Genomic DNA, 12286 nt, shown 5'->3' with positions numbered 1-12286 from the left:
GAGTGTGAGGTCGTCCGTGAATGGCGAAGAAAGTGGTCTTTAGTACCAGGCTGGTCGCTAGTCACGGTGGTCTTTAGTACCAGTCTTTTTTTCTTTTTTTTACTATTGACACAGCCCTACTGGAAAACAGGTGGAGAACAAAAAGAAACGAGGAAAAGGACAAAACATAGGGGATGTAGGGACGACGTGCTGATGTGCTGGGAGCAACTCAACCGACCAGAGGTCTCGGCGTCAGCGTTGCAACTAGGTATCGAAAAATGGGTGTGGGCTCACTCTGGGGGGGGGGGGGGTGCACAAGAACAACTGCAAAACAAACAGAAGCTAGATAATACCACAAAAATAATAACTTGGTGCGAAATAATGAGAAGAAAATAATGAGAAGAAAATAATGACGCCCAAAAGCGCTAAATACGAAATTAAGAAAAAGTAAAAATCATAAACCACATAGCGCTAAAGCTGCACCAAATAATAATTTAAATTATAACTAAACCGAGTGGAAAACCAAGAAATCATAACAAACAAAACAAACTAATAATAAAAGGTAAATGAAGCCCAATATCATCAGCATAGCCGAACCAAGGAACATGACCCGTGCCACAGTCAAGAGTTCATCTGTAGAAGTCGGTAGCCATCAGCCAGTGTTGGTGCGTAAGGTACTTACCGGTATGGACATCCTCTTTGAACGTGTGGAGCCGTTTCAAGGTGAGTGGAGCCCTTACAATTTCGCTTGGCAAGCTGTTCCATACCGAGAAAACGGGAAGGAGCGAGAAGCATAGGCAGGTGCTCTCCTGTCCAGGACTTGTTGCAGCTGCACATGGTGCTGCTGGTCAGGGTTTACTCCGGGTGCGCCGAGCTTCTATATGGTTGGCTCGAGGGGGATCATGGCGGTGAGCTGGGGTGGTCCTGGGATGCACTGGAGCTTGTACAGGTATACCAGCCCAGATACAATTCGGCGGTGGCACAGGCTTTGGAGAAGGGCACCAGGGCCAATAATGGCCATTGCACGTTTCTGCACACGGTCGAGTCAGGCGAGGTGGCTGGATGCAGCTCCCATCCACACAAGGGGAGCATACTCAAGGATAGGTCGCACAAATCCCTTGTACGCACAAAGCCGGCCATGGTAATGTAACACATGGCAAGCCCGACGGAGAACACCCAGTCTCTGGCAGCCACGTGTCGCAATCGAGTGCAAATGATCCCGGAATGACAGCTTGGCGTCAAATGTCACTCCAAGAAGCTTGATGGTGTTGGCTTCCGGAACCGCGATACCTCCAAACTGGATGTCAGGGACAGCAGGGTGTGTGGCTTTCGTAGTCATCAGTAGCTGTTGCGATTTAGAGGGCTCGAATCTGATGCGCCAGCATTCTCCCCACTCTTCAAGACGCTTGTGGCTGGATTGCAAGGCGGCAGTCATGTCATTCATATTGTCCTGCGTGCGGATGAGGCTGTAGAGGGTTGTGTCGTCTGCAAAGGAACTTAGTCGTGTCTCCGGAGATAGGCACTGACCCAGGTCAGACACATACAAGAAGAAAAGTGTCGGGCCAAGGATACTGCCTTGGGGCACACCTGCTGTTATGGGCGCCGGGGAGGATGAGTCGCCGTGGACCAGGACTGATAGTGTGCGGTTCAGGAGGTAATCCTGCAGCCAGTGCAGCAGGCAGCCACCAATGCCAAAGTTCTTGGCTTTGAAAATAAGTCCAGAGTGTGATACCCGATCAAATGCTCCTGCTATGTCCACCGCCACCATTTGAGCGTACCCTCCATCGCTGACAGTCCTGACCCACTCAGTGTGCAAAGCAGTGAGGATGTCGCACGTGCCTCTTCCTTGCCAAAAGCCATATTGACTGTCGGGCAGAATATTGAAACGCTCCAGATAGTTCACGAGCTGCTTGTTTACTATACTCTCCATTACTTTTGACAGGATGGATAGTAGTGAGATTGGCCGGTGGTTCTTGGGATCCGAGCGGGGGCTCTTCTTGAAGACTGGAACCACATGGGCCAGCTTCCATTTGGTAGGCTGAATACCGTGGCGAAAGTAGAGTGAGAACAGTTCGGTGACTGGCTCTGCAAGCTCACTGGAACACTGAGCTAGGACTCTTGCTGGAATATTGTCAGGTCCTGTTGCCTTCGATGTATTCAGCTTGGCTAGACGGCGGCTACATCAGCAAGCCGGAAATGGATGTTGTCAAGACCATGGCGGTCCAAATGCTGCATTTCTGGCAGTTCGTCTGGAGGTATGTCATCATCTACAAGGCTGCACTTCTGGGAGTAGTACCTGGCGAGGCAATTGGCCTTGGCTTGGCGAGTTGGATACTCTGTGCCGTCGGTGTCCTTCAGAAGAGGTATCTCAGAGGCACGTTCCATCCCAGCAGCTCTCTTCATGTTGGACCACCATTGCTTGTCGCTAAGTGAGCCTGCGCTGTGCTCAGCTTTGACACGAGCATCATGACTTGTGATGACTGGGCGCGCAGCAAAATAACAGCTGTACGGGCCACTAGGTCAATGAATGAAGCTCGCAAATCTCCATCATCGGGGTGCTGACGCCACCGTTTCCACGCACGAGTCTTTGCTTGAACTACAGTGCTGCACTCAGGTGTCCACCAACAAGGGTCTGTCGTCCGTACTGTCAGGGTCTTAGATGGTAAAAACGTGCCCATTCCATCCAGAATTCCAGTTGGGAGTTGGTCACTTGCAAGTTCGGGGTCATCGCAGACGACAGCAGCCCAGTCAAAGCTGCGGAAATGTGCCCTCAGTCTGCCCTCAGTCTGCCCCAGTCTGCTTGGCCATAACGCTATACTTTCCTGCTTGTTGGCCGCTCCAGTACAGGAGTGATTTCCTGAAAGTTGGACAATACTACACAGTGGTCCGAGCGCCCGATGGGAGATGATACTGCTGTGTGGACAGTGCCAGGAAAGTCGGACAAGACGAGATCCAATGTGTTTGGCCCACGGGTTGGCTGGGTCACGTGCTGGACAAGACAGTGTGTTGCACTGATTTCTTCCAAGAACTCCCCTGCGATTGTCGTTCGAGAGCTGCCAAGCCAGGACGTGCTGTGAACATTAAAATCTCCAGCCAGAATCATGTGCTTTAATACCATGCTGCCGCATGGTATCTATGTTTTGGTCTAAGTGCTCGAGTAGAGCCAGATCATTGTCAGCGCAGGAACCAGGGCGATAGGCTGCACCTATGAAAGTTTTGCTGTTGAAATGGCCAACGGTGAGCCAGGCTGTTTCGAATTCAGCAGACTGGTACTGATCCAGATGCTGGTACGCGATGCCGGCTTTGATCCAGACTCCAATGCCACCTCCGTGTTCTGTTCGGTCTCGGCGAATCGGACCACAGTATTCCGGGATCATAGATGCACTGTGAGAGCATTTATCCACTGTTAGTTTCGTCTCAGTAACTATTGCAAAAAACGGCCGCTGCTGAGAGCAACAGGGCGTGCTGAAACTCTCCGAACTTGGACAGCAGCCCGCCTGCATTGGTCAGGAGGAGCTTCATGATTGCTGGCATGTCTGCATTCAGTTGTTGTTGCTCGGCAGACTCTTGCTGCTGGTGGTTTTCGTCCAGTTTCTTGATCAGTGGGCTGCCGGAGTCAGGTGAATCCCCATGCCGCCGCTTGCGGACCTGGGCGTAATGGTAGATGGGCAGCTCTCCTGGGAGCCTCATGTCAATCACACAACAATCCAGCAGGTGCGGAAGTCAGTAGGTGCGCTGTGGCGGAGCCGCCGAAGCCTCACCCTGGCGTCTTTTTTTTTTTACGAGAAACCACAAACCTCGAGAACAGAATACTCCATGATAGAGGTGGTTGCAGACGCAACTGTGGTGGTGAAACTGGAGCATCTCCGCCGACCTGAGATCTCGGCTTCAGCGACACTTCAGTGCACCAAAAACTGGGGAGGAGTAGGCACAGGGTGAGGGGAGGGGGGTACATTTATATAGAGGGGCCTTCACCTGCGTCTTTGTCAAAGTTACTGGTGACCGCACTTGGCGAGCAGCACATCACCTCGTTCGAGTACCATTTTGGCCCGGTCCTGCGGGTCGAGCGACCATGCAGTTCATCGGCGCAGTCCTGTGGAACCAGCTCCCGTCTGATTTCCGTTCCGAGCCCAGCCACCTTCAGTTCTGTACCCTGCTAAAAGCGCATCATGGCTCCGTTTAAATGCTTTTCGGCTAGTGTTGTTTTTTTTGCTTTTTTTTTTTTTTTAATCACATTGCACATACCTACGGAAGAAGGGGGAGACAAAACGAAGACGAAACAAAAAAGTGTGTAGGCGCTACATGAGCTGCGCTGGCGAGATGCAGTGGACTCCCCCGACCAAGGGTCTCGGGATCGGCGTACACAGCAAGCACCATGGGAGAGGGGGGCGAGAGGAATGGCGGAGAGAGAGAGAGAGAGAGAGAGAGAGAGAGAGAGAGAGAGAGAGAGAGAGAGAGAGAGAGAGAGAGAGAGAGAGAGAGAGAGTAAGAGAGAGAGAGGGAGCGAGAGGGAGAGAGTAAGAGAGAGAGAGAGAGAGTGAGAGAGAGACAGAGAGAGAGAGACAGAGACAGAGAGAGAGAGAGAGGGAGAGGAAGAGAGAGAGAGAGAGAGAGAGAGTAAGAGAGAGAGAGAGAGAGAGAGAGAGAGAGAGAGAGAGAGAGAGAGAGAGAGAGAGAGAGAGAGAGAGAGAAGAGAGAGAGAGAGAGAGAGAGAGAGAGAGAGAGAGAGAGGGAGAGAGTAAGAGAGAGAGAGACAGACAGACAGAGAGAGAGACAGAGAGAGAGACAGAGAGAGAGAGAGAAAGAGAGAGAGAGAGAGAGAGAGAGAGACAGAGAGACAGAGATAGAGAGACAGAGAGAGAGACAGAGAGAAGGAGAGAGAGAGGGCACAAGAAAGAAGAGAGAGAGAGAAAGAGAGAGATGGGTAAGTGAGGGAAAGAGCGTGAAAGAGGTGGAGAGATATAAGTATAGAGAGAGAAAGAGTTCAGCGGCATATCGTCGCTATGACTATAATGCTACTTTGAGAAGAGGGTCAACATAATGATTTGCGTCCACTGATGGCAGGCCAGTGTGATAGATGTGCATGGCTAGCACCAGTCATGAGCAGAGCACCAGTCACTCTGTTGCAGGTGACGGTATGCAGCAATCTTGAATCTCTGCAGGTGTTTCCGGGTTGGCTGCTTGTCCAGAATTGCCTGTGGCAGTCTATTCCACACTGGCACAATGCAGTATGGGAAAGAGCGCAGAAGGTAATCAGGAGCTCGTGGCGAGAGATTCAGCTCAAGCTGGAGGGGATGGTGCCTTGCTTGGGCTGCTCGAGTGCAGCGATGACGTGGCGGTATAGCCGGCGGGGGACACATGGCTGCAACTTGAGGCAGACCATGGCCACACATCAGTTTGTACAGTAGGCAGAGAGCAGAGACCTTTCGCCGAACAAGGAGGCTGGGAAGAATCGTACCAGGACCAATGACATTTAGGGCGCGGAGCTGGACAGCATCCAGCATGGCCAGGTGTGAGGGGGCTGATCCCATCCACGCAAGGGGGGCATATTCCAGCATTGGCCGGACGAATCCTTTGTAAACAGTCACCCTGCCCGCGTGGCTGAGGAGGGGTGCTGCCTTCCGCAGGAGGCCCAGCCGCTGCTTAGCACGTGATGCCACTTGCCGAAGGTGGAGTCTGTAGCTCAGTTTAGAATCAAACGTCACTCCGAGCACCTTCACAGATTCATCTGGTGGGAGAGGAGTTCCGCCAAATGACAGCTGGGGAGGCACTGTATCCTTCCGCTGGTGCGACAGAGTGATCGTTTGCGATTTTGATGGCTCAAACGCAATCTTCCATCTCTTGCCCCAGGCATGAAGCTCATCTAGGCTGCGTTGTAGTGAGGCATTCGAGGCTTGGTCAAGGAGGGAGTACAAAGTTGTATCATCAGCAAAAGTGTTCAGGTTTGTGCCATGCGACAAGCAGCTTGAAATGTCGTTTACGTACACGAGGAACAATGTAGGTGTTTCTGTGGTATAGCGGACTGAAGAATAGTAAACGTGTTTTGCAATATTATATGTATGACGCTATTTTGTAGATAGTATGTTCCCATTCCGTTTTTGCTCTGGTGTAGCCCTGAGGTTGATTTGCTTACCGTAGTTCCGCGCATATAAGCCCATGGGCTACTATACGAAATAATGCATTTTCCGGGGAAAAAAATCAGTAATAATGGTTCGTTTTTTAGCCCTGGGCTTATATTCGAATTTTGAAGGCAGCTGGCACGCGAAAAGGTACAAGTCCGTGCGCGGTTGTCCGCCTACTGTAGGTACCGGTACTGGTAATGTAGTCTGCACTGACATGCTGTACTATTGGTTTTTTTAACCCTCCACTTTCTTGTTTTCTGGCTCATCAACAAGAACAGCTCGTACCAGTATTGCGAAAATAAACTTGACAAACGGGTCCGTAACGGTGTTTTGGTCTGTTTATTAGCCCATGGGCCTATAAACGGAGGTGGGCTTATATCCGGATATAGGCCCGTGGGCTTATATGCGCAGAACTACGGTATTTATTTCTGCCCTTCCACTCTCTCTTATTCCTTCTGTCGTCCACATGTATCAAAGGAGGCGAAATCGCCTGTTTGTGGTGCGACGTTAAATAAACTTCTACAACAACAACAACGGTCGGGAGGCAATGGTGTCAGGTCGGAGCTGTGAGTGGCTGAGTCCTTGGCTTACTTCTTCGACAGCACAGACTGTCCATTTCCCTTTCCTGGCACTGGCCCGTGACGTTTTTCATGGAATGTCCACCGTCCCTCGCATACAGTGGTCTAGGCCAAAGGTTTACAGAGGTGACTGTGGGGAGGGCATCAGCATCAAGAGATACTCTTCCTGTCATCATTCCCTTCTTGTTTTCACGGACACTGCTATCATGAACTGCAACTGTCTGGTGTACTGCGGTGGAGCATGTTGTGATGAACTCGCTTAGCCGTTGGTCATTGCACTGGGCACTGAGATTGCCACTAAAGACAACTACTCGCTTCTTGCGGCGAGGCTCTTGAGCCACCAACTGCCAAGAATCACCCTGGATGGCCTCCAAGTCCAATGCAGGGGTTGCATTGGGCACAGGCTTGGCTGGCATGTGTCCGAATCGACATCCTCCATGCTGCTGAAAGTCATCTGCGTCCGAGCACTCCGTGCCTGAGGGCCCACTGTCCTCGATCACTTTTTCAAAAGTGCGGCTACGGGATACGGCGTCCACGTGCGCTCCAGTTGTTTCCTGATCCTGCAGATACTGCTGCTGCTTGCTTGCATGGTTGCCTTTGCCTTTGGTACGGGTACGGCGTGTACGCTGGCTGTTGAGAGTATGGGTACTGCCGGGCAGCTCCGAGGAGGAATCCACGGCTGTAATGGCGGACTTCTTTTCAAAGGAGACACGAACCTCCGCCTTCAACTCCACGATTTGTGCAGAGAGCTCATCTAAGCGTCGTAGGAGGCACCTCTCCCGGTCTCTCGACTCACTGACAAAAGTTTTCAAAGTCTGCAGCAAGCTAACCACATTTTGCTCAATACCAGGCAGAGAGCAGAGCAGTTTTGTCGGCTCGCCTGTCAGCTCGCCCATGTCAAACAAATTTAGGACTACGACTTCGGGCACCACACTACTAGGCTGGTTGCTAGTCACGGTGGTCTTTAGTACCAGGCTGGTCGCTAGCCACGGTGATCGTTAGTTCCAGGCTTGTCGCTACTCACGGTGGTCTTTAGTACCAGGCTGGTCGCTAAGTCACAGTGGTCTTTAGTACCAGGCCGGTCGCTAGTCACGGTGGTCTGTAGTACCAGGCTGGTCGCTAGTCACGGTGGTCTTTAGTACCAGGCTGGTCGCTAGTCATGGTGGTCTTTAGTACCAGGCTGGTCGCTAGTCACGGTGGTCTTCAGTACCAGGCCGGTCGCTAGTCACGGTGGTCTTTAAAACCAGGTTGGTCGCTAGTCACGGTGGTCTTTAGTACCAGGCTGGTCGCTAGTCACGGTGGTTTTTAGTTCCAGGCTGGTCGCTAGTCACGGTGGTCTTTAGTACCAGGCTGGTCGCTAGTCACGGTGGTCTTTAGTACCAGGCTGGTCGCTAGTCACGGCGGTCTTTAGTACCAGGCTGGTCGCTAGTCACGGTGGCCTTTAGTTCCAGGCTGGTCGCTAGTCACGTTGGTCTTTAGTACCAGGCTGGTTGCTAGTCACGGTGGTCTTTAGTACCAGGCTGGTCGCTAGTCACGGTGGTCTTTAGTACCAGGCTGGTCGCTAGTCACGGTGGTCTTTAGTACCAGGCTGGTCGCTAGTCACGGTGGTCTTTAGTACCAGGCCGGTCGCTAGTCACGGTGGTCTGTAGTACCAGGCTGGTCGCAAGTCACGGTGGTCTTTAGTACCAGCAAGAGTACATAACCCCCCAGAGTGTGCAACGCCTGATCCAGCTCTGCATAGGGCGGAGCGAGCGGAATCGGATCTTTGCGTCATAATACCGTACACATCTGGGGGGAACCCGGGGAGTCGCGGGTACTCTTGGATCAAAAACAATGGTGCCCTGCCTCGAGACCGGCCTTGCGCTGGTGTGAAGTGTACGCATGACATCAGAAGATCCGATTCCGCTCGACCAAGACCCTACACAGAGCTGGATCGGCGTTGCACACTCTGGGGGGTTATGTACTCTTGGTACCAGGCTGGTCGCTAGTCACGGTAGTCTTTAGTACCAGGCTGGTCGCTAGTCACGGTGGTCTTTAGTACCAGGCTGGTCGCTAGTCACGGTGGTCTTTAGTACCAGGCTGGTCGCTAGTCACGGTGGTCTTTAGTTCCAGGCTGGTCGCTAGTCACGGTGGTCTTTATAGTCTGTTTCAAAAAGATTTACAATCAGGTTTGGGTCTTAAAAAGTATGAAGATAAGGGAAATTTGGACAACAAAGTACATAGAATGGCTTGTTAGGACACGGCAAATTGTTCTGTGAAGGTTTCGGACCAATTGGACCAGCCGTTAAGGAGTTAGAATTTCGGCCAGGTTTCCGGCCTTTTCCCATGGTTTACCATTTGCCCAGGAAGCCAGTATCGATTTTCTTATCAAAACCCACGATTTATCCTTTCCTTTTTGGCCTTGTGGTTATGAATGCTGTCTGCTGACCATGAAGTTGTGAGTTCAAATCCCAACCTATCCTCAAGTCAAACTTTTTTTTCATTGTTTTGGTGATCAAGCTGGTGCAAGACAAAGAAGATGGCTGCACCAAACGACTTGTTGTTGAAGCTCGCGCTTCCTGCCGAACTGACTGACACTTGACTGGCTCACGCCATGTGAACACACCCACAACACTGCAATGGTGTGAGTGAATATAGAAGTCATCGCGCTGTAGCTTTTTGAGATTTATTTTAGTTTCAAGATCGCCAATTTATTTGAATTTAGCAGTCAACGCCGTCTTCTATCAGCGTTCACAAGCGTCTGCTTTTCTCAAAATGTCGTCGAAGTCACATGGATAGCTTTGCCAAGTCATGGCCTTGGGAATGAGTCCGTGTCGATGTCGTTTTCGTCACACGGTGAGTAAATTGCATCGCAGCTCAAAGAAACTATTTTGGTCACAAAACGAATTGGGACACATGCCGCTCGTCAACATTTACAACACTTTCGTTTCGACATGTCCTCTCTGACTCCATTATCGATACGAGGAAGAACTCGTTTGTTGTAAACCAGACGTACTCGTACATGACTGTATCAACGTGAGTGAGTTGTCAGTTTTCCTGCTTTTGCGCGGAATATTTCTTCGAGTTCACAGTGAGTTTTTCCAGGCAGCGCTCGAGTGCTCATACGGTAAGACGCCAAACTCTGCGGGCGATCGCCAGGATTGCAAATCTTTTTGAAACGGACTGTAGTACCAGGCCGGTCGCTAGTCACGTTGGTCTTTAATACCAGGCTGGTCGCTAGTCACGGTGGTCTTTAGTACATGTACTACTGAGTGCTAGAGTAGATGCAACCAAGACTAGATCTTTGCGGATAATGCCGGCAGAAAAATTGGCAGAATTCGGTACTTTTTCTGATAAGTTTCATGCATGTTTGGTATGTGGATAAAGAAATGGAGCAGAATTCGAGGAATTGCCCGCCATAAGGTTTGTATGGTTCTGCCAATTTCACTGCTTTTCGAGCAGAATCTGCCACCTTTTCGAGCATTATCCGCCAATAGACACCCTTAGCAAACAACGTTATGTTGTAACGGTATTAGAGAGGTTCCGCATAACGTAATTACGTTAGTAAAAAAACGCAGTCGATCTACGGAAAGTCTTACGTAAACTGCATGCGCATCTGCGTTCCGCCATACGGAGTTTTCAAATCACGTAGCTGCCCTTGGCAACTCCGAACGCGGCAGTGTACGACCAGATCGACCTGGGGAGAGAGTCATAAATTTGTACCCCAATCCACTTACGGACCAGCTACGTTATCAGAACCCTATCTGCGTACTCTACGTAGACAACTTTCCGTAAGTGGAGTGCAAACTTGCGAATTCACGGGTTTTCCCCGCCCACTAATTTAAAGTTGCTCAACTTTACGTAGTGCGGAACCTCTCTATTACCGTAAGGGGGAAAATAACGTGATTTGGTCTCGACCTTTAGCAAGATGCACACTATTTTTAGTACGCTGTTGCCGCTAGAATAGCTTTTAGTTCGCGCGGTACAACCATTTATGTCACCATATACGCGATACAAGGTGAACTGAGTACAGATTATGCAATATTTGGCCAAAAAACGTACCGTTGGTAACAACGATAAATCAGCCCCCATATCGTTTAAACGGTGCAGCTTCAACGCTATTTGGGTGATCAAGGTACGAGTACCGTAAAAAATAGCGTTTCCATTGTTTGCTAAGGGTGTCTAATGCCTAAACAAGACTGTTACGCTTTCGACTTTTTCTACATGGGTACCTGTCACAGCTAAAGTTCTGGATTTAGCACAAGCACACACATACACACACACACACACACACACACACACACACACACACACACCTGGTCCTGGTAAACACTGCCATGACGGTCATGTGTCCCCTTGCGGGACCGACAATATGGAACGACGAGCGACTGCAAAACTGGAAAGTCGGCAGTCCGCTGAGAGCACACACACACACACACATACACGCATACACACACACACACACACACACACACACACACACACACACACACACACACACACTAATTTCAATTTCCAGTACGATATGACAAGTATTGCTATGCTTAGAAAATGATGCCAGGTTTTGGTCACAAGGGTTGTAAACAGATCAAGCAGCACAGCACTGGAAAAGGAGACTTTCTAACAACTCTCCGTTCTCGTTTTCTTCGTTGTCACCCTGTACAGGCCAATACGATCCAGAGGCTCCCATCGGTAAGTGGTATCAACAAGTTAATTAAACAAAAACATATACCGGTATTTTACTTTTACCATGTGAAGTTCATCCATCGTCCGTAGAGGGCTCAATTTGTCGAAAGCAAAGAGCGGAATACACGGACAGATACTTTCGTTCTCCTTTTTCTATCTGTGTATATTTGCCTAGCTTAATGCAACGGAGGTGTGGAATTGAATCAAATTTCGTATACCCCCCCCCCCCGCTCACCTCACTACATGCAGTTCACATCTGACTTTGTCTGCAAGATCCTTACCACTCCAACATGTACATGTCGATGAGGACGAAACCACATAAGACAGTATTCCTGTAACATCAAAACACCATAAGACGGTACTCAAGTTACATCAAAATACCATCGTAGGGAACACGACAGGTCACCGCGAGATAGCTCACAGCGCGACAACTCACAGCCGACAGCTCACAGTGTCGTCAACTCACGGCCAAGACAACTCACAGTGTCGTCAACTCACAGCGAGACAAGTCACAGCCAAGACAACTCACAGCCACCCCAGCTCACAGCGCGACAATTCACAGCCACACCGCGATCGGCTGCGGGTTCAGAACATTCCGCCGAACCCAGGCACACTGCAAGACCTCCAGTTGCCGGAGCGCATAACTCGTAACATTTTGGCCTTCTTCTTTTCAGAATTGTTTAATTGGCTCACCATCCGAGTTACATGTTATTTTCTTCTTTGCATTACATGTAAATAGGGAAGTGCCGAGAACGTCGCGTTATTATTATCATATACATTGTAGGTTTTTACTAGGACCAACCCCTACAGACTCCAGGTCTTCATTGCACCATTACATAAAATAAGGACGCTGTGAGTTGTCGACACTGTGAGTTGTCGACACTGTGAGTTGTCGCGCAGTGAGTTGTCTTGGTTGTGAGTTGTCTTGACTGTGAGTTGACG

At 50.1% G+C, this 12286-nt stretch overlaps 1 protein-coding gene across 1 annotated transcript in view; it reads left to right on the top strand.

Annotated features, from left to right (window-relative positions):
* The window catches only part of LOC135812834 (uncharacterized), a 93410-nt gene that overhangs the window by 79115 nt on the left and 2009 nt on the right, over positions 1-12286 (top strand). The window contains exon 17 of the mRNA XM_065326050.1: positions 11324-11350. Coding sequence (XP_065182122.1) covers positions 11324-11350 — 27 coding nt within the window. The remainder of the gene's footprint in view (positions 1-11323; positions 11351-12286) is intronic.

Source organism: Sycon ciliatum, chromosome 3, assembly GCF_964019385.1.
Source record: "Sycon ciliatum chromosome 3, ocSycCili1.1, whole genome shotgun sequence".
NCBI lineage: Eukaryota > Metazoa > Porifera > Calcarea > Leucosolenida > Sycettidae > Sycon > Sycon ciliatum.
This window is presented reverse-complemented; position numbering and strand designations above follow the sequence as displayed.